The following is an 18,527-nucleotide window of genomic DNA, read 5'->3' as shown; positions in this document are numbered from 1 at the left end:
AGGCCCGGGCCTAAGTTTTTGCGCCCACACAAAACCTTTTCTTACTATTTCTGCAAAAATTGCCAATAGCTGCCCTGGAAACCACAAGAAAAGTGTGTTCACCCAAACCCCACATTTTGTCTTATAAAGCAACTACTTTGGAAGTCGTAATGCATGGGGGGGGGGGCACAGCAGGGGAAGAGGAACCTTCTTGAAGATCTTTCCATTGGGTTTGCTGATATCTCCAGCAGCTGTTTGAATCGGGGAGGTATCTGAGATTGTGCTGCCACCTCTGCCCAGGCCCCCCAGTTTGTTCCCTAGAATTTAAGCCGGACGCTTGACTTTACTTGTGCCTGCTTGGCCTTCCAGGATGCCCCGGATCCCGCAGGAACCCGAGGACAGCAACTGCATGCGAGAAAGAGGCAGACGCGACAGTCAGTCGGTGGCATATTTGGGGCAGAGAAAGCAGGTGAGTTACCAGGTCTTTCAAACAAGCTGGTTTATTTTTGGTTTCCTGAGCTACGGAATTGTGCTGTAGTTTACTTGTAGTTGTTGTAGTTGTGTGGGTGGATGCCCAACCAGGAGCCCTCCAGAGAGACCAAGGGAGGAGGGGCATCTGGGAGACTTGCGTGGTGTGAAAGCTACAGATGGTCAAAGGGACAGGTGCTTCAGCCACTTAGCAACTTCATCCTGCAGCCCATGGACAAAATGTTAGTCCCCTGTACATCAGGACTCTGCATTTTTAAAAGTTAACAGAAGCAGCAGAAATCCAGCCAAGCAAGCATTTCTGAGCGGGAAGTAAGGGATGGTAGCCACCCCTGTCGAATTTCTGCCTCACAAGCTTGCTTTAAAAGTGCAGGAGCCGTTTTGAAGGGATGGGAAAGTGGTGTCATGTCAGCAAGCACCTGTTGGTTTCTCTTACTCGGGAATTGGGGCTGATGGGTGGGCTTGGGTCTTTTCCTGAGGAGGAAGAAGAATTAGGAAATTGGGCTTGGGGAGCTCTCTACGTTTCTGTCCATCAGCACCTCCCCTCCCCTCCGTGGGGCAGATCCCCTCGGCTGCATCTGCCCATTCCTTCTAGGCGCTCCAAGGCGGAGCTGCCCCTCGGGAGACCAAGTGGGGACTAGCAACCCGCCCGCCCCTTTCCCTCTCCATCCGGCCCATCTTGCCTGGAACCAGCGGGCTGGGAGAGGAGCCGTCGCAGGCAAAGACGGGCAGGGCAATCCCTCCGTGCTCGCCCGGGCCTCACGAGCCCCCATCGCCCGGCTGCTGTAATGCAAGCCGGGGCTGCGCTCGCCCGACCCCGAGAAGCCGCCGCCGCCGCCGCCGCCCCCCCCTCGGGCCGTGCGCAGGGAAGGCGGGGCTCTGCCGGCCCTCCTTCGCCACGCGGCGACCAATCGGCTCCCGAGGGGGCGGGGCGGGGCGGGCTTCGGCCATTGTTATGCAAATATCACGGGGACGCCTAAAAAGCGCCCCCGCCGGCAGCTCGCTCAGTCCCCGGCCGACCCGCGGCGCCCGCCGCCCGTAGCAGCCCGCCCGCCCGCCCGCCCGCCCGCGATCCCTCCAGCCAGCCGGCGATCCCGGGCGCGGTGCGGACCTAGGAGCCCGGCGGTGCGAAGCAGGCCAGGCGGCCTCTCCGGGGCCCGCGCGCCTCGCCCATGCGGGGCCGGGCGCGACGCCTGCCCCGTCGCCAGCCGGGCGCGCAGCCATGAGCCAGGCGGAGTTGTCGGCCCCCCGCGCGGCGCCCAGCCAGCGCGTCTTCCAGGAGGCGGTGCGCAAGGGCAACACGGCCGAGCTGCACTCGCTGCTGCAGAACATGAGCAGCTGCGAGTTCAACGTGAACTCCTTCGGCCCCGAGGGCCAGACGGCGCTGCACCAGTCGGTGATCGACGGCAATCTGGAGCTGGTCAAGCTGCTGGTCAAGTTCGGTGCGGACATCCGCCTGGCCAACCGCGACGGCTGGAGCGCCCTGCACATCGCCGCCTTCGGGGGTCACCAGGACATCGTCCTCTACCTGATCACCAAGGCCAAGTACTCGGCCGCCGGCGGAGGAGGCGGCGCGGGGGGCGGCGGCCGCGGCTGAGCGCGCTCCGGGAACTCAGTCGCGGCGGCGCCTCGAAACCCCTCCGGTCCAGCCGCTTGTCGAGCGCGGCGGCGCCTCAGTCGCCCGAGTCCGCCTGAAGGACCGAGCCCCGCGCCGATTCCCGGGAGAGATGCGCGCTGTCGGCCGTCCGGCCCCGCCGCTCGGACAGAGCAGACGCGGGCGCTGGCCCGGACCTGCCCGCCCTTCGAGAGCCGCCGCGCTCCGTCCCGCCGCCGCCTTTCTGCCTCTCATCTACCTCGGTTCTTCCACAGTGTTCCTCGGGGCCGATCAGCCGCTGCCCGTCGCAGCCCGGACCTGGTTCCCCGCCGCCAGCAGCTGCCACGGTCGCCCCCCAGGCGAGCCGCGGCCCGGCGGGGGCTTTTCCGCGGCGGAGGGTGGCCCTGCAGCTCTTGCTCCGGAGCAAGGCGCTCGTAGCTTTTGTCTGGTGTCCAGACCGAAATAGCCCCTCCTCGGCGCAGCCGCCTCGGTCTCCCCGCTCGCCCTCGCCCTTCTCGCAGTCTTCTTATCCAACCCCCCCTCCCCCCGAGGGCGGGAGAGCTTCTTTTTTTTCTCTTTGGCAAAAAAGGGTGAATTTCGCCCTGGGAACGGGGTGCTTTAGGAAGCGTCTCCGGAGGATCGAGGGCGCCCCCTGCTGCTGACGGAGGGAAAGCAAACTACTGAAAACGGGACCCTTCGGAAGGAGGCGGCGATCGCCACGCGCGGCCGGCTTCGGGGAGGGGAGGGGCGCCGTGGCCCGGAACTGAGCGCCCGCCCGCGTGCCTTCCGTGCTGCTCGTGAGTCCCTGCCCGGCCCGGTGCGCCCGGGCAGCCCCGGGAATGTGGAGGAAATCACCCGCCTCTTCGGCCCCCTTTTCGTGTGCACTAGAGAGAGCGAGAGGGAGACGAGTGATCCCTTCGGCTGCCGCCTCACCTGCGCCTCTTCTCCCCACCCCGCAAATAGCCATTAAACCTTTTAAAATATAGTTTTCCATTGTGTTTGGGCTGAGCGTTTAAGTATTTATCTTGTACGTGTGCAAGGATGTGTGTGAACGTGAATAATTTGTGACTTGGGCGTTTTGTTTGATTTTGGTAGTTCAGAAAATGCAGGTGTTGTGTTTTTTCCCCAGGGGTGGCTATTACGCATATTTCTTCCCTAATTCCTGCAATAATTTCCCCCTCACCCCATTGCACTGAGTTATTTTGCTATCTCCAGTTCCTCCGTGCCCCCCCCCAAAGTGGGAGCCTGTTTTCTGCAGCCCCCTCCTGCTTACATTCTTCCTGGTCGACTTGCAAAAGGAACGGCGGTTGGGGCTTCACCAGCCCCACTGGGAGCTGCTGAGGGGTTGCGGGGCCCCTCCGGACTGTGGCTTCAGCCTGAGGGTCCTTGGGGGAGAACCGGATCCTTTTTTCAACTGTGGGGGGGATGTTTTAGAGTTGCACATGATTTCTTTTTGTCTTAAAACAGATTTGCCGCAATAAAATGTCATAACATTTATGGCATAATTATTAAATAAGAAAAAGTAGCTTGTGTTCAGAAATCCAAGATCAGATTTCAGTTTTAGGAAAAGATCTTGGTTAAAAGCCGGTTTTTCTAAAAAAGACTCATGTAAAGATGTTAACACATATTTATATTTTTATATATGAAAAGTGTACTTTTGAAGACTGTGAAACCTTTTTTGGGGGGGGGTGAAATGAAATATCCTCGAGGCTTGTTCTGCTCTGTTTCTGGCATCTTTTCACCTTTTAAAGAATAATGGGAGAAACTCTCCCTCCCCCAAGAGGTGTTTTTCCCTGCTATGGGAACTCAGTTAGGAATATCTGCCCTTGAGGGAGAAAAAGGGGGTTCATTATCTTAGTTAGCAAATGAGCGAATTGGCATCGGGCAGGTTCCCCACAGGAATGGCTCAGCATCCTTGCTGTAAAGTGAGACCTGCCCAGCTTGGTGGGACTTGCACTGCTGGGCTGACACGGGAGGGAATAAATTAAGATACTTTCTATGCAACCCCATAAAGTTATTGAATGTAGCCAGGTGTTATGTCCTACCCAACACATACACACATGCACCCCACTGAGACGCAAAAGGGATAATGTTATTTGGCTACTTGTGCTGCTGGATCCTTTGTGCCAAAATGGGAAGTGTCTCTTTGCCTTTCTTTAGTGGGGTGTGTGTGTGTGTGTGTTTGAAAAGCATCATTTTTGTGCTGAACCATCTTCAAGTCTAAATATTTTTCTTGGGGAAAATGCATTAACACTTGTGAAAAAACAGATATTGGAAGAAGCTGACCCCACCCCAGATTACTTTAGTGAGCAGCCTTTTGCTAGACAATGGTCGTTTCCCCCCTCCTGTTTCTAGACGGCAAATAACTTTCTTAATTATGTTAATTAATTTGTGCAGAATTTTAGGCTTATGTTGAAGCTCTACGTGGGTGACTGTATGATCACTTTTTAACTGGATGACGGAGACTGCAAGGCTGTATTGGGGGGGCTGTGTTTCTGAGTATATAATAGCATTGTGTAGTCCCAGGGTGAGAAATTTATAAGTAATTTTTCCACTGATCTTTTTATATAAAAAAATGTTCCTATGTTTGTGTGTGCTTGTTTTTCTTTTCCTGACCAGAGGCTGAGATTTCAAGGAAGCTGCAGATGGACGGGATACAAAGGGGGCAAGACAGACAGACAAGGGGGAGGGTGTGAGAGAGAAAGAGAGAGTGTTGCCGTTGTCTTGGACTACAGCTCCCATCATTCCTCACCAAAAGGGAGAGTTGGACGCCCTGGAAGGCTGCCGGGGAATGGGATCAGGCTGCAGCAACTTTAGCAGGCGTGGGACTGATGGAAGGGAACTCTGAAGGAGAGCCTCCATTGCCAGGAACAGTTCAGCTTCAGAGTAGTGTAAGCGATGGAAGGGGATTGGAAGGGGGAGCATCTGTATGGTTTTGGGCTGCCAGGATGAGGGCTGTAGCTCCTCACCTCTTTTGACAGAAGAAACCAGCCCCTTTTGTTTCTCTCCCTCACTGGGTGTTCAGTGGCCCTGGAGGAGAGGGGCCAGGACCCCACCCCAGCAGGAGTCGGAGGGCCACAGACTCCCCGCCCAGCTGGTGTGGCTGTGCCGGCATCTATGGGCGGGCACCAGTTGTGCAGGGCTCTTGAGGCTGGCATCCTTACAGGGACCGAAGCCGGCTCTTCACACAACGGGGTGCACTTTGATTTATGGGACTGAGTGGCCCAGGCTGGATTCTCACAAGAAGCTGATCCCCACCGAACTGTTTGGGCTGGATTCACACAGGCTGAACCAGGGCGGTGAATGAGTTTGGCTGCCTGAGCCCGGCTGAAGACAGAGGCTTCTCCCCACACGGGGGCTTTCAAGATGCCCTGCCCTTGGGGGCAGCTGGAGCAGAGCCACTGTCCACCATGGAGGTCTGGCTGGGCCCCATGCCTTGTCCTACTGGGCAGTGGATGCCTGTATGCTGACACCCAGGGCGGTCTGGCAGGCCAGGGCTGGAGATGGGGATGGGGTGCCTGCCTCCATGAGAACCAGGGCAGGCAAAAATGGGGAAGGGTCTCTCTTCCCAGCTTAACCCGGCTCTAAAACAGCCCACCCCTTTAAATCCTTAGGCTTTAGTCTGTGCTGGGTGAGCAGATCACCCGAGGGGCTGGGCGAACTAGAGCAGGGCACCCGGGTCTCCTTGAGCCCCTTCCCACAGCTGCCCCCTGGCTGGGTTGCTTTGCTGGTGTGGAGGAAGGTTGCCGTGCCAGCTGTGTCCAGCGGCTCCTGGCCTTTTGGATTACAGCTCTGCCTTCCCAAGTGAGGCTGGTTGCTGTGAACTCAGGAGAGAGACGATGCCATGGGGAAGGTGACGCTTCCCTGCCCTGCTTGGGGGGGCTGCCAAGGAGGCTCCTGGGCCCATCCGGCCCCGCTCGGTTGGCTTTCAAGATTCCCCCAGGCAGAAGGGTGACTCCCGAGCACCAGCATCTTGGTTTTTCTCTTAAAAACGGTTTGGGCTGCTTCTCCTTTGTTTTGTTTTGCTGCTCTAGGCCTGTGCCACCCTGTTAATCTAATTTTATGTTATTTTTCCTAATCTCATTGTCCCTGAGTCGCTCTTGTTGCTGAGACCAAAACCCGTGAAAGAATTTTGAACTTCTCAAGTGTTTCCTGCAATTGTCTGCAGTTTTTTTGTTTGCACGACTGACTCCAAAGCAGATGGACGAGGGCACCTCAGTCGTTTTGGGGGGGGGCAAAAGCTTCATTTCCTTTGTGATTGACGCATGGAGAGAAAAATCCGTCATCCATAAGGGTGGGGGTGTCACATTTGAATACCTTAATATCTGAAGTGGGGGGAATCCAGTTGCTTCAGAGTTTGCGAGGACCCCATTTCAATGTACTTTTCAGATCCTTTCTTGGGAATCTGCATCACCACGAACAAGAATTTGAGCTGAACCCAATTGAAAAAAATACTTGGCTGTTTTTACATTATATAAAGGGTAGCCTGGTTTTTGGATGGGGGGCTTATTGAATTGGGAGAAGGACACCCCAAATCTGTCTGGATTCTCTAGCGGGGACCTTGTTCAACAGGGCCTTTGCATTGGGTGTGAATTTGGCTCCCTCCAAGGTCCAGCTGACCCTTGCACCCCAAATCCACTTCTGCAACCTCCCTCAGGTGAGAATCTCTCAGGAGCAGAAGTCCCTCCAAGACCACTCCTCATCCTGCCCCCCCCCGCCAGAGCGGAGGGGCCCGCCTTCCCAGCTCTTCCGAAGCGCCAGCCCGCCAGCTCCCGTGCAGGGTGGACCTTCTTGGTGGCAGAACCTTTTGTGAGCGTGGGGCCTTTCCCACAACCTCGTCTTGGTGGGGCTGCCGAGAAGAAGGCAGCCCCCTCCCTCCTGCCTCTGTTTGCAGACAGGGGGTCTCGTTCAGCGCCTCTTCCTGGGTCACCTCTCCCCCTCCCCCTGGCCAGCCACTCCTCCCTCGCCCAGCTCTTTTCTTCCCCGAGATGGGCTGGTTCCCTGCACCCCTTGGAGCCCCCTCCGGTTCCTTTCAAAGCAGCATTGACGCCTCCTCCCCCCTCGCACACCCCCACTGTTCCCCTTCAGCCTTTTTCCAGCTATTCATTCCCAGGACAGCCTTTCCGCCGTCCTCCTGCTCCCCTCTCTCAAGCAGCTGGTATGCTAATGAGGGCCCCCACAGAAAGGGGCGGGGGGGGGGGGGCTGCAGAAGCCATGCCAGGAGCAGCAGCCGAACAAAGGAAGCTCCCACCAGCTCAGGCCGGCCAGCTTTTCACATTCAAATCCTTTAAACAGGGAGCTCCAGTCCCTCATTCAGAGCCCTGCATTAAATCCAGGAGACAGGGAGGGAGGGAGGGAGGCTGCTCTGCCTAGGCAGGGGGGGATTTCCTATGTGGGGGGGGGACAAGGGAGCTGTAGAACGGCCTGGGCAAAGGATCTACCTGGGCCCCTTTTCGCTCGCCCATTCCCAGGTATTGGTGGTCCAGGATGGGAACTGGGACATCAGTCTGTTGGGGAAGGAAGGAGGGCAGCCTTCCCTTTTGCCACACAGTCTTTAAGAGACCAAGTCTTCTGTCTTGCCAGGCTTGCAGGCTGGCACTTCAGAGCTCGGTCAGCAGATGAGGGGCCATCGTCCATCTGTGAGAAGTAGGGCAGTGGGCAACCTCAACCCTGAGGAGGGCATCCTCGCCTTGCTGCAACTGTCTTCCCATCCACTCAGAGATACTTTGCAGCCTTATAAAAGTGGGGGAGGGCCTAAATGGCTCTCTGGCTGACCTCCCCAGGGACCTGCGCCCTCTGGGGCCACCCTTTTTTTCTTGCCGAGAGCACCAGGGCCAGTCGGGGTCCTTCAAGTGGGACCCGGGAGTCTGCCCCAGACCCGCCCTGCTTGACAATGCAAGTGGGGAGGGGAGGCTGCCAATTTCACTCCCCCCAAGACCCTCTTCCTTGCAGGTCAGTGTGCTCTCTGGTCCTGGCTTGCTTTTGGGGGGTCCTTCCTTCCTGGTCTCTCCATTCGGACCCCCCCTCCCTGCCTATGGGAGTGCAGGATGGTCTCCTACTGCCGTCTTCCAGAATGGAAAGCAAGGCGAGGGGCGAGGAGGGGTCCCTCCCTGGTGGAAGCTCCAGCCCTGGGTCTCTGCTCTCAATGCACCATTCACTCTGCTCAGCCGCACAGAAAATCTGGGTCATCAGATCCTTGCCCTGCCTGGAGACAACTCTGGCTTTCATCCTTTTAAAGGCTGCAAGCCGCAGAGCTGTCCCTTTTGGGGAGGGGGCTGAGAAACAGCGGCAGCTTGGTGGGAAAGGGCTGAGTCAGGCTGGTGTGGTGGGGAGCCCAGGGCCCCGCCTGCTGTCTGTGAACACCTCTCCCTTGCAAGCCCCTCTGAGCAGGGTGTGTATGTGTCTCCTGCAAGCTCAGCACAGGCCATTGCAGGAATGTCCCCCCCATCCCTTTCCCCAAGAGCACATTGGGGAGCGCTAGTGCTATTCTTGCCCCACACAGGAGACCAAATAGCCCTGGCTGCTTGTAAGGGGGAGTGTGTGTGCATGTGTCCCCCTCCCAGCCTGCCAGGGATGTTGCTGGAGCAGCAGCTGGACAGGCCAAAGCCTCAGTGCCCAGCTGAGATGGCGGCTGGGGTGCCATGAAGAGTTGCCCCCCCCCGAGACCTGACCCGGGACAGGACTGGAGCGAAGACATACTGAAAAAAGCGACAGTTGATGGGGAGGGGCGAACCCCCCCACCTTCGAGCCCCTTGTAGGATTTGGCTCCTGGCTGACTGGCAGGGGCGCTCCATGCCAGTGGATGCCCAGGGCAGCTGCTGCCTTCCCAAAGGCCTGAGAAAACTCTGGGAAAGAGTGCTGCCCCCCTGGCGCCCCCTGCTGGTTCCAAGGGGAAACAGCCAGCAGGGAGAGGAGGGCAGAAGCCCCCCCCCTCTTCTCCCCTCCCGGCCCAGGGCTTGAGATGGGAGGAGCCAGCAAAGTCCTTGGCCTGAGCCTGCCCTTGGGGCAGTGGAGGGGGGACGAAGGGGCAAACAGAGTGGCAGAGAAGATTGTGGAAGGACAGAGGAAAGCAACCTGCCAGGGAGAGGGAGGGTCCCAGGCTCGTTTTGGTCCAGCAGCTGCTGCGTTTATTGATGCCAGTAGGAAGCCGGCTTTGAAAATGGGGCTGGTCCTCTTGCTTCCCCCTCTCGCTCGCTGGCCTCTCACAGGGCGGACGGGCGCAAGAACTCCTCTCCGTCTGCAGGGGGAGACGGGCGGTTGGTCCCTGGGACAAGGGGGAGACCCCAGACTGCCCCCTGTAAGCTCAGGAGAACCAGGAGGCCAGGTGGCTTGGCAGGACCCAGCCTGGATCAGGGATCTGGAGGGAAAAGGCCCCTCCCTCGGGGTGAGCCTGGCAGCAGACGCATCCCCTCGCTCGCTTTCCCTCCCCATCACGCACCCCCCCCATGGAAGACTGGAAGACTGCCGCCAGAGGCTTCTTCCCCCACCTACCGCTGGGGAGGAGGCCGCAGTACTCCTGGCACTCCTTCTCCAGGTAGAACTTGTTGGCGTTGCCTCCGCAGCCCCGGAAGGTCAGGCACTTGCCCTGCTTGGCATCGAAGGCCCAAAACGTGTCTTTGCAAGGCTCTCCTGGGACGATGGGCAGCCGGCAGGCAGCTGCAGGCAGAGAGGGAGGGAGAGGTTGCTGCTGAGGGTCAATGCAGGACTTGGGAGGCCACACGAACCCCCCCCACCCCGCTGGCCTCGCTGCATTCACCCTCTGTCCGGCAGGTCTGCAGGCAGCCGCGCTCCGAGGGAAAGTTGTTTTGGTTTCCCCGGCAGCCGCCGTAGAAGAATCTCTCGCAGTTCTGGGATGTGGTGTTGTAGAAGTAGCGCAGCTCCATTCCCAGGCAGGGGCCGGCGTCCCTGGGCTGCAGGCAGAAATCTGTGGGGAGAGAGCCAGCCCAGTTGCATCCAGGAGAGCCGTTTCAGGCAAAGGAGCAGAACTTCCAGCGGGCATGATTGGAGTCATGCCCGCACTGCCGGTCCCCCCCCCCAGCCACTGACTGCCCAGGGCAGCTGCGGGAAAGGGGATTGAGGCCTCCTGGGGTCCTTGGGAAGCTCACCTTCCCTGTTGCCCCCACCAAATGATGGGGAGCCATTGGCAGAGCCTGCTTCCTCATCCCAGGTGCTCCTCCGGTCTCTCTGGGGGAGAAAATGGGCCAGTCCTGAGTTGGGGGGGGATTAAGGGCTGAGCCCAGGAAGGCCCCTCGAGGAAATTGTGTACCTGCAGGTTGAGTTCTGGCTGGGGGGGGACACACTCCCCTGAGGAAAGAGACACCAGTCAGAGAGGGCCGGTGGCCCTTAGAGGGAAGGAGGGGCAGGCGAGCCAGACAGCCTCAAAGAGTGTGGCATGAGTGGGGGGGGCTCCCTCCCTCCCTCGCTCCCTCGCTCTCTTTCTCCACTCCCCCATTCCCCCACCTTCCCCTCCTCCCCTCTAGCTTCTGGTTTGCCTGTTTCCGTCAGTGTGAAGAAGGAGTCCTGGGGAATGCCCAGGGTCACGGAGAACTCTCTGAACGCCTCTATCAGCTCCTGGGGCAGATGGGGGGTCCTCCCTGGAACGGACAAGAGGGGCACGACGTTGGTATTCCCACCATATGGAATCCCGCCAATGCTGAACGGACCCTCCATCTTCAATAGCAGGCTATCTCTTCATACATGCGATGGGCAGGGCCGGCGGCTGGCATTTTGGGCCTCTGGGAGGCAGCCTCCTTCTCCTCCCCCAAAGCAGCCAGGGGCCGCCCAGCCGCTTGAGGAGGCTGACCCAGCCGCTGGCCGAGAGGCCTGGAATCGTGTCCCTCAGCTTAGGGTGGCCTCTCCCTCCCTGGCTCTGGCCCCCCACCCCGCCTGTTGAAAATCAGAGTAAACAGGAAGACTGTGGGCTTAGCCTTCCTTTGCCCTTTAGCCCAACCCACCTTGGACCCCCCCCCCAGCTTGCCACTCCCATGTGGGGTCCTGTGGGGGGGACCAGGGGGATGCCGCGTGTCTCCAGCTGGGGGCCACAGAGGCGGGTCTTTCTGGAGGCAGGCAGGACGCCAGTTGGATCCGGAGGGCTGGTGCTGCACGGGGCTGTCTGCAGCCCTCGGCAACCCCTCTCTGGCCACAAAAGTGGAGAGCCAAGCCGTCTGTCCCAGGAACCCCCCACCCATGTTCAGTTTTGCACCCAGGGCTCTGGGCTGGCTTCCATCCCTGTATCAGCCACCTACCATAAAGCTGGGTGGTGACGGTGTAGCCGTAACTGCTGTTCTTCTTCCAGGCAAGGAAGGCATACTCATCGTAGTTGGTGCGAGCCACGTAGCCCTCAATGTGGGTTTCCCATCCTGGGGGGGAAGGCAGAATGATTCCCCCCCTCTGATGCCCCAGCAGCCCCCTCATTTCCTTCACCTGAACCCCACTCCTGAACCCCACTCCTGAACCTTCCTATGGCCCAAGAAGCTGGGCTACAAACGCTGGGCAGCCCCTCTACCCCGCCCGCGAGACCACTGAGCACCAAAGTCTCCCGACGTACTAGAATTGTAGTAATGGTATTTCCCAGGGGTGCTGCTCTTCTGGTAAACTCCAACCGCTTGGCTGCACGTGCCTTGCCTGCAGGGGAGGGGGGGAAGAGAGTGGCTGAGAACTGGTTAGGTGGCGTCATTCACTGGCAGGTCTTGCAGCCCTGATGGCTGAACCTACCGGAGCCTCGTGGAGGTGACCGAGAGCTCATTGCTGGTGTCCCCTGGAGCCACCACCAGCGTCCCCATCAGGTAGCGCTCCTTATATTTCTTCAACCACTTGCAGGTTGTGCCGAGCGCGATGGCGTACCACTTCCCGTAGACCTGGTGAGGACAACCAAGAGGGGTTATGCTCAAACCACGTCCAGTGCAGGCCTTGCGGCAGAAAGCAGGCTTCTTCACCAACGTTTTCCTCCACTTTTACAGGTTGGTGCTTCTATGACTCTTGGCAACCATATTTTTGTGCCAGTCCTCTGTTGGAGTTGGGGGTCCTCCAGCCCTTGCTATTCTGTTTGGACTAATTGCAAACAGAAGGGGGCTTACGCCAGATTTATTTATTTATTTATTAATGGGACTTATATCCCGCCCTATCTCCTGAAGGACTCAGGGCGGCTAACAACAATAACATATAACAGAAATTAAGATAAAATTAAAATTAAAGTCATCTGTGCAATAAATTAAAATTAAAAATTAAAAATAAATTAAAAAGATCCATAACAATCACAGAAATGGCTGAAGAGATTGAAGACTGAGCTTTCAAAGGCCACCTGAAGCCCATTCCTCATTTTACCATGTCAACACAAAGGGGTCTTACTCTCGCTTCATCGAAATCCTCCTGGATTTGGATGGGGTCAGCTGGAGCGACTGGACTGCCGCTGCTGGTCGAGAGGAGGACGGTGGTGCAGACGAGAAGAAGCACCAGGGGCTTCATGGCTGCGGCTGCTCTTCTGCTCTGCTCAGCTTCTGCGGGCAGCTCTGGGGCTGCAACGGGGTGGCTTTGTTTTTCTAGCATGAGGAAATTCGAACTTTGGCCTGCGGGCTGCACCAAAGGTGAACGGCCTTGTGATGGATGCGGCGGCCCAAGAGCCTGGAGGTGGGTTTACCTGCACCTCCCAGTTGAATTTGAGGGGGGGGGGCAGAGAAATGTATTTGGATAAGGGAAGGGGGCTTCCCTCGCACTGTTCCTAGTCCATTCAGCTGAGGCAAGGGGGGTCTCGCTAAGCCCTGGCCGGACTGCAGGACGGTAACCTCTTAGCAGTGGGTCCTGGTGGGCAGCTTTCTGTCCTGGTCCTTTGCAGGAGGCCCCTCCTGGAGCCTCTTGCTTCGGTTTGGATTGACCAAAGGCATCCTGACACCGTGGGGTCTTTCTGTCAGCCTGCTGGGCCTCGAGCCCTTGCTCACTGCCTGTGCTCCTTGTCCCAAGAATAATTAACCAAAGCAAACAGTGGGAGACAACAACCCTCCAAGGTTTTCAGTTTGGACATTGGATTCTAAACAGACAATGTTATTGCAGGCCAGCAGCCAGGATTCATCAGAAGTGGCCGAAATCTGAAATGGGCTATTTTCCTCTGATTTTGCTGTGAACAGTTCTCCAGCATCGCTGCCTGCCGGCTGAAAAGATTGGCAGCTCAGCCAGCCACACAGGAAACAGGCTGGTCAGCCCAGATGGGATTCAGGCAGGGCCAGGAGGGACACTTTCCGGACCAAGGGGCTTAAGCAGCCGTTCAAGTCAGCCTCAGGCGCTCTGGGGAAAGCCAGCTCGAACCAGGGGCTGGCAGAGCTCCAGAAGCCTTGGCTAAGTGAGGCCCAGATGGAAGGGATCAGGTGGCCCCCTCGGTCACACATTAGGCTGGCCATCCCCCTGGCTAGCTGGGCGTGACCCGTTCTGGGGCAAAGTGTGCGGGACCCCTGGACCGGCCCCTGCAGAAAAATTGGCTGGCTCTTCAAGGCAGAATTCCAGCTGAGAGCGTCCCGACGGGTTCCAAGGGGAATCTTCAGATTGTGATGCCTTCGTGTGACACATAAAGGCACCGCAATTTCCCTTCAGATGTCACAGAGCCCCAGCAGAGGCTGCACAAACCCAGGCTGGAATGAGAGGGTGACCTTGGCTGGCACTTGCTGCCTGTCTCCCTTGAAGCGCAGAAGAGGTTTTTCCGGAGCTCAGGGAGGCGCGATCCAAAGGACTCAGGATGAGGTTCAAGAGGAAAAAAGATCTGAAGGAGCAAATCCGTGAGCTGCAGTCCCTCATCCACATCCAAGGTAGCCCTCCGAGTGCGCCCACCTGGCTGCATCCTGGCCTCTTCCTCACTGGGGAGGGGAAATGCTCCTGGCTGGCCTTTTGCAAGTGGGTCTTGCTGGGCTGCTGTTTATGGGAGGATCCCCGAGAAGGGCCTGGCTGGCTTCGGCTTCCCTCGGGGGCCCCTGTGAGCCCCCTCCACCCGCGTTTCCTTCCAGAACAAGGGAGGAAGCTCCGCACCCAAGAGAGCGAGGAGGCCGTGCGCAAGAACAGGGACCTGATCGGCTTTCTGCGCACCACCCTGCAGGGAGAGATGCATGAGCTGAATCTGGGGCTGAAGGTGAGCGCTCTGGGTCTGCCCCACACGCCTCCCTGGCCCAGATTAGCTCTGCACAACAGAGAGGAAGGGAGGCAGGTGGCGCCTGCTTTGTTCCCAGCTCTCTCAGCCGTCCCGCTGGGTGAGTGGTCTGCAACTGTCGCCCCTCTTTCTCTGCTCCTCGTAGTATGACCACGTCACGATAAGCAGGGCCTGTCTGGACAGGAAGCGGCTGAAAATCGCTTTGGCAGAATATACCGTGGAGGTAACTGGTGGCCACGTCCTTCCCCCAATACCTTCCCTCCAGGTCTGCTCAACAGGCCCTTCCACCCCTTCCTAGCAAGCTCGAGAGTCCCTGAGCAAACGGGTCTTCGACCGGATGAACACCCACAACGTCCTCTTGTACGAAGTCAAACGCCGGGGGAAACGCCTGGAGGAGCTCCAGCTGACGCTGCAGGACCTCATTGACTTGGAGATGGCCAGTCCCGAGGTCCAGCTCCAGCTCCAAGTGAGATCCAGCTCCCTGCCCTGCCCTGGGATGGAGGACCCTGGAATGCCCAGGGAGGGTGGGGCGCCTTTCCCTCTGGCTTTTCTGTGCATGCAGACCATCCGCCAGCTGGAGAATAACATGGAGAAGATGCAGGTGAACATTGTGACTGCAGACAAGGTCCACATCCTGTACGTGAAGATGCTGGACGTGCTGAGGGCTGTGAGTCCAGTTTGGTGCTTCTGGCCAACCTCTGCAGAGGGTGTTGGGACTGATAGACATTGTGGCAGTCCCTCTGTGCTCATGCTTGGGGAGGGGGGGAGGGGGGGTCTTAATCCTTGGCGCTCCGCAGGACTGACCTCGTTGTCAATTCCCCTGTTGGTACTGGAAAGAGAGTTCCAGGAGGAAAGGGAAGGGAAGGCCATCTTCCCTCCTGCTTCAGCAGCGGTCCCGATGGCTGTGCCGGGAACAAGGGTGCCTCCCGCCACTGCTGCTTCCAGAATCTCCTCCTCCCTGCAGGAGCTTTCTCAGCTTCCTTTTGTCCTGGACACCTTGGTGCGCCGGGTGGGCACCTATCAGATGGAGCTGCAGGGGATGGACCTGATGGCAACGGATATGCGGGAAGCCACGGAGGCTGCCAAGGTGAGAGCCACAGGGGCAGCTTTCGGCCTCGTCAGCCTCTGCCCGGCACTTCCACCCATCCCTCGCTCCCCCTGTGGCTGCAGATGGACATGGCCAAGGCAGAAAATGAATTAATTGCGGAGAAGAAATTCCGGGAGAACTCACTCAGCATCCAGAAGAAGCAGATAGAGCGGATGCGCATGAAGGATGCCACTGAGAGGCACCGTCGGACGGTGAGTCCTGCTGAGGCGCCTGGAGCTGTGCTGGCCTCCTTCAACAAGCCAGGGTGGGGTCTGGCTCTGAGGGGAGACCGCTCAGGGCCGAGTCCTTGAGTCCCCTGGGGGCTTCTGGGACTCCTCTGCCTTCTGCAAGAGTACCTTCCTCTAATTCGTGGCTTGGCTTCTGTTACCAGCAAGCCCGGCGAGACATGGACTTCCCTGCCCTGATGATCCGTGAAGGAACAAGGGGTAAGCATGCCGGTGGTCACCTCCATCAGACGTTGAAGGTTCCTCTGAGAGGGCAGAGCCTGGGGACGGTGAGCGTTGGGGTCGAACCCCCTTGCAGGTCTCCTGCTCTTCCAGGGGCAAAGCTGGAGGCTTCCAAGGCCCAGATTGAGTACCAGAGTCTAGTGACCAGCGAGGTGGAGAAGATCAAAAGTGCCGTGCGGTGCTCGCATCTCTGGGTATGTCCAGGAGCCCAGCCCAGCCCGTTTCTTTTCCTTGCTCTGATGCGATTTCTCCAAAGCTCAGCCCTGAGCAGGGCAAGGGGAGCTTCAGCAGCCCCACATCTGACTTTTCCTCCCTCGGGAGCTGCGTTTTAGGAATTCTTTCGGAGGGGTCAAAATGACCCGCTTTGCCACCTGGTGGAGTCCTCTCACTTGCAGGCAGAAGCTCTCCAGCTCCCCAGTCTCCGGCTTGGCTTCTCTCCTTAAGCCCCTGACACCAGCGGAAGCCCCCCCCCCCGCCCCCCATGTTTTCGGGAAGGGTGCTTGATGCAGGGGAGAGGAGCAGGTTGGGGAGGGGAAGCAAGTTCCAACGATGGCCCCTCCTTTCCTGCCAGGATATCGCTGGGCGCTTCATGGCCCAGAAGAAGTGTGAGGAGAACCTTCAGCAGCAGATCGCCGAATCAGAGAAGAAGCGGCGAGGCCTCAAGTCCCAGCTGAAGGCTCTGGAGCTGCAGCGAGCCGAGCTGACATTCCACCAGTCCCTGGGCTTCCTCAGGTACCTGCCACCTTTTCATCAGCAGAGGCACCAGGATTGAGAACGCCTCAGCACCAACAGACCCGAAGTAAAGTGGTTCTCCTCCCAGCTCAAAGACGCTAGAAGAGAATCTGCAGAAGAACCTGGAGGAGGAGGAGGAACGGCTTTCGCGGCTCCGTGGCCAGGCCTCCAAAAACCAGGAGCTCCTCCTCCATTTTGAGAATGGGGTCGACAACCTGATCCTCAGGCTGTGTGACATCCGTGTGCCTGGCCAGGTCTGTCCCTCCCTCAGAGGGTTTTTCTAGCCAGCAGCCCCTCAGCCGGCCCTGATCCAGAGCAGGTCCCCCAGAAGCCCCCTGCCCGTCCCCTCCCTCTCTTCTTCCCTGCCCCTTATGCAGTGGGAGAGCCAATGGGGAGACCCCTCCTGCAGAGGAAATGGTGGGGCGCTGGATGGCGAGCCCAGGAGCAGCGGCTCTGGCCTGGACCTTTATCCCCTGCTTTACAGGAGGGCTTCCCCAAGATGGAGGATGTCTTCGAGAAGCTGCAGTTTTGTGAAACAAAACTTCTGCATTTGAGCCGAATGATGCTCGATTTGCCCTCTGACAGATTCAGCCCAGACGAGAGCAATGAGGTGAGTCTTCTCCTCTGGCTGCAGGCTGCAGTCACTTCCTTTATGCTGGGCCAGGAGCCAGAGGGTTTCCCTGCAAGGTGGCGGAAATGTGCCCCAGAAATGTGATCCAGGGACTAACAGGATCCTGATTTCGCCTTCTGTGATATTGCCAAGCTCAGCCCATCCCTGCTTGCGTGCCAGGCAGTCACCCCAAGCCTGACAAGGGAGGGAAGTTCTGGGCTGAAGCGGCCATGGGCGTCTTGGTGGGCATCACGCTCTCTCCGCCCCTCCCTCCCCACTTCAATGTCTTGCCTGCCACCTTCTAATTCTAATATGTAATTTGGGCAGACCTTTGTCCAGCTCCGGAATTTCCTTGAGGAGAGCACTGGGGATGAAGAGCAGAACCTGAGAATCGCTTTCAATGAGGACGAAGAGGATGTCCGAGGTCTGTCCTGTCTTGTGGGCTCCCAGCAGCTCCCAGTTGGCATTCATGCAGCTCTGGGCAGAGCTTCACTGGGGGAGGGAGGGGGGGGACTATTGCTGCCAGATCAGAAAGTTATGCCTTGTTGGGAGTTTCCCACCAGATGCCTCTTCCTAATCTTTCTTGTGAAATAGCCTTTTAGTGTTTCCTCAGGGAAGGTTCACTGTCCTAGATCCACTCTGGAGCAACAGAGTAGGGGTTGCCCTGGCCCCAGAGGGGGGGGGGGGCGGCTGGTCTCCCCTCAGCTGAGCCTCAGCCCAGCTCAGCAGGTGGCCACCGTGTGTACGTGTCTGGGTGAAACAGAGGCTTTCTTCCCCTGACCCATGCCACGGGGTCAGCCTGTGGGCCAACTGGTGGGTTCCCTCCTCCCCTTCTCTCTCTCTAACCCTCCACCACAGAAGCCTTTCACTTTGCGGACATCGATCACAGCTACGTGCCCAATCGGGAGGAGATCAAGAAGGAGGGCCAGAAGCTGATTGAGGAGAAGACCAAGGTGACTAAGAAAAAGCAGAGAGGGGCCAAGAAATGAGACTTCCAAGAACTTGGCTGCCCCTATTTCTCAGAGATGGAGATTTGACTCTATCCTCTATTTTTTTAATCTGTATTTATTCAAAATGATATTGAATGTGCTTTAAATACACCTGCTATGGAATGTGCAAAAAAGAAGTCTTCTCATGTTTCCACAAATTGAGAATAAAGACAAAAAGAGGTCGATGCTGTCTTGCTCTGAATCAGATCTTCCCGGGTGCAGAATTCTTTCCTGGGGCGGCTGCATTTCGCCTGCAGAGACACAGGCGGCCGCTTGGGGGCGCAAGCAGACCCAGAGGCCGCCTACCGACGGCTCCCGGTTCAGCCTCCAGCGAAGAGCGGAGTTCGCCTTTCGAGGAGCTGCTGTTGGCCCTCGCGGGCCACTGTCCTAAGAACTGCCTGGCTTGCCTGGTTGCTAAGCTACACGACAGACGGTAGCGCGCGCTATCCCGCGTTT

At 58.0% G+C, this 18,527-nt stretch overlaps 3 protein-coding genes across 8 annotated transcripts in view; 2 read left to right on the top strand and 1 right to left on the bottom strand.

The window, feature by feature from the left end:
• EXD3 (exonuclease 3'-5' domain containing 3) overlaps positions 1 to 18,271 on the top strand; it is a 52,394-nt gene extending 34,123 nt beyond the window's left edge. Inside the window, exons 18-22 of one of the 6 annotated variants that reach the window (XR_014493939.1) lie at positions 349 to 448; positions 11,879 to 12,018; positions 13,640 to 13,851; positions 14,047 to 14,168; positions 14,332 to 14,393. Coding sequence is in view for 5 of the 6 variants with exons in the window: in XM_083375266.1 (XP_083231392.1) it covers positions 349 to 448; positions 11,879 to 12,018; positions 16,957 to 17,082; positions 17,410 to 17,506; positions 17,941 to 18,071 (594 nt within the window). In the remaining variant the exon portion in view is untranslated. Of the gene's footprint in view, positions 1 to 348; positions 449 to 11,878; positions 12,143 to 12,303; positions 12,579 to 13,639; positions 13,852 to 14,046; positions 14,169 to 14,331; positions 14,394 to 16,956; positions 17,083 to 17,409; positions 17,507 to 17,940 lie in introns of those variants that run through there. The other 5 variants (XM_083375266.1, XM_083375269.1, XM_083375270.1 and 2 more) reach the window with 5 other exon arrangements.
• NRARP (NOTCH regulated ankyrin repeat protein) lies at positions 950 to 3,044 on the top strand. Its single transcript, XM_083374950.1, has one exon. The coding sequence runs from the start codon at positions 1,688 to 1,690 to the stop codon at positions 2,060 to 2,062; it is 375 nt and encodes a 124-aa protein (XP_083231076.1). The 5' UTR covers positions 950 to 1,687; the 3' UTR covers positions 2,063 to 3,044.
• On the bottom strand, positions 9,262 to 12,523 carry AMBP (alpha-1-microglobulin/bikunin precursor; the record flags this gene model as incomplete). The annotated part of the gene is made up of 10 exons (XM_083375282.1): positions 9,262 to 9,296; positions 9,551 to 9,715; positions 9,816 to 9,983; positions 10,165 to 10,243; positions 10,326 to 10,363; positions 10,552 to 10,653; positions 11,305 to 11,418; positions 11,607 to 11,683; positions 11,774 to 11,916; positions 12,407 to 12,523. 10 exons carry the CDS (start codon positions 12,521 to 12,523, stop codon positions 9,262 to 9,264), a joined length of 1,038 nt encoding a protein of 345 aa, XP_083231408.1.
• Positions 18,272 to 18,527: the final 256 nt, after the last annotated feature.

This window comes from Vipera ursinii (genome assembly GCF_947247035.1).
Source record: "Vipera ursinii genome assembly, chromosome: 16".
In the NCBI taxonomy this organism is placed as follows: Eukaryota; Metazoa; Chordata; class Lepidosauria; order Squamata; family Viperidae; genus Vipera; species Vipera ursinii.
This window is presented reverse-complemented; position numbering and strand designations above follow the sequence as displayed.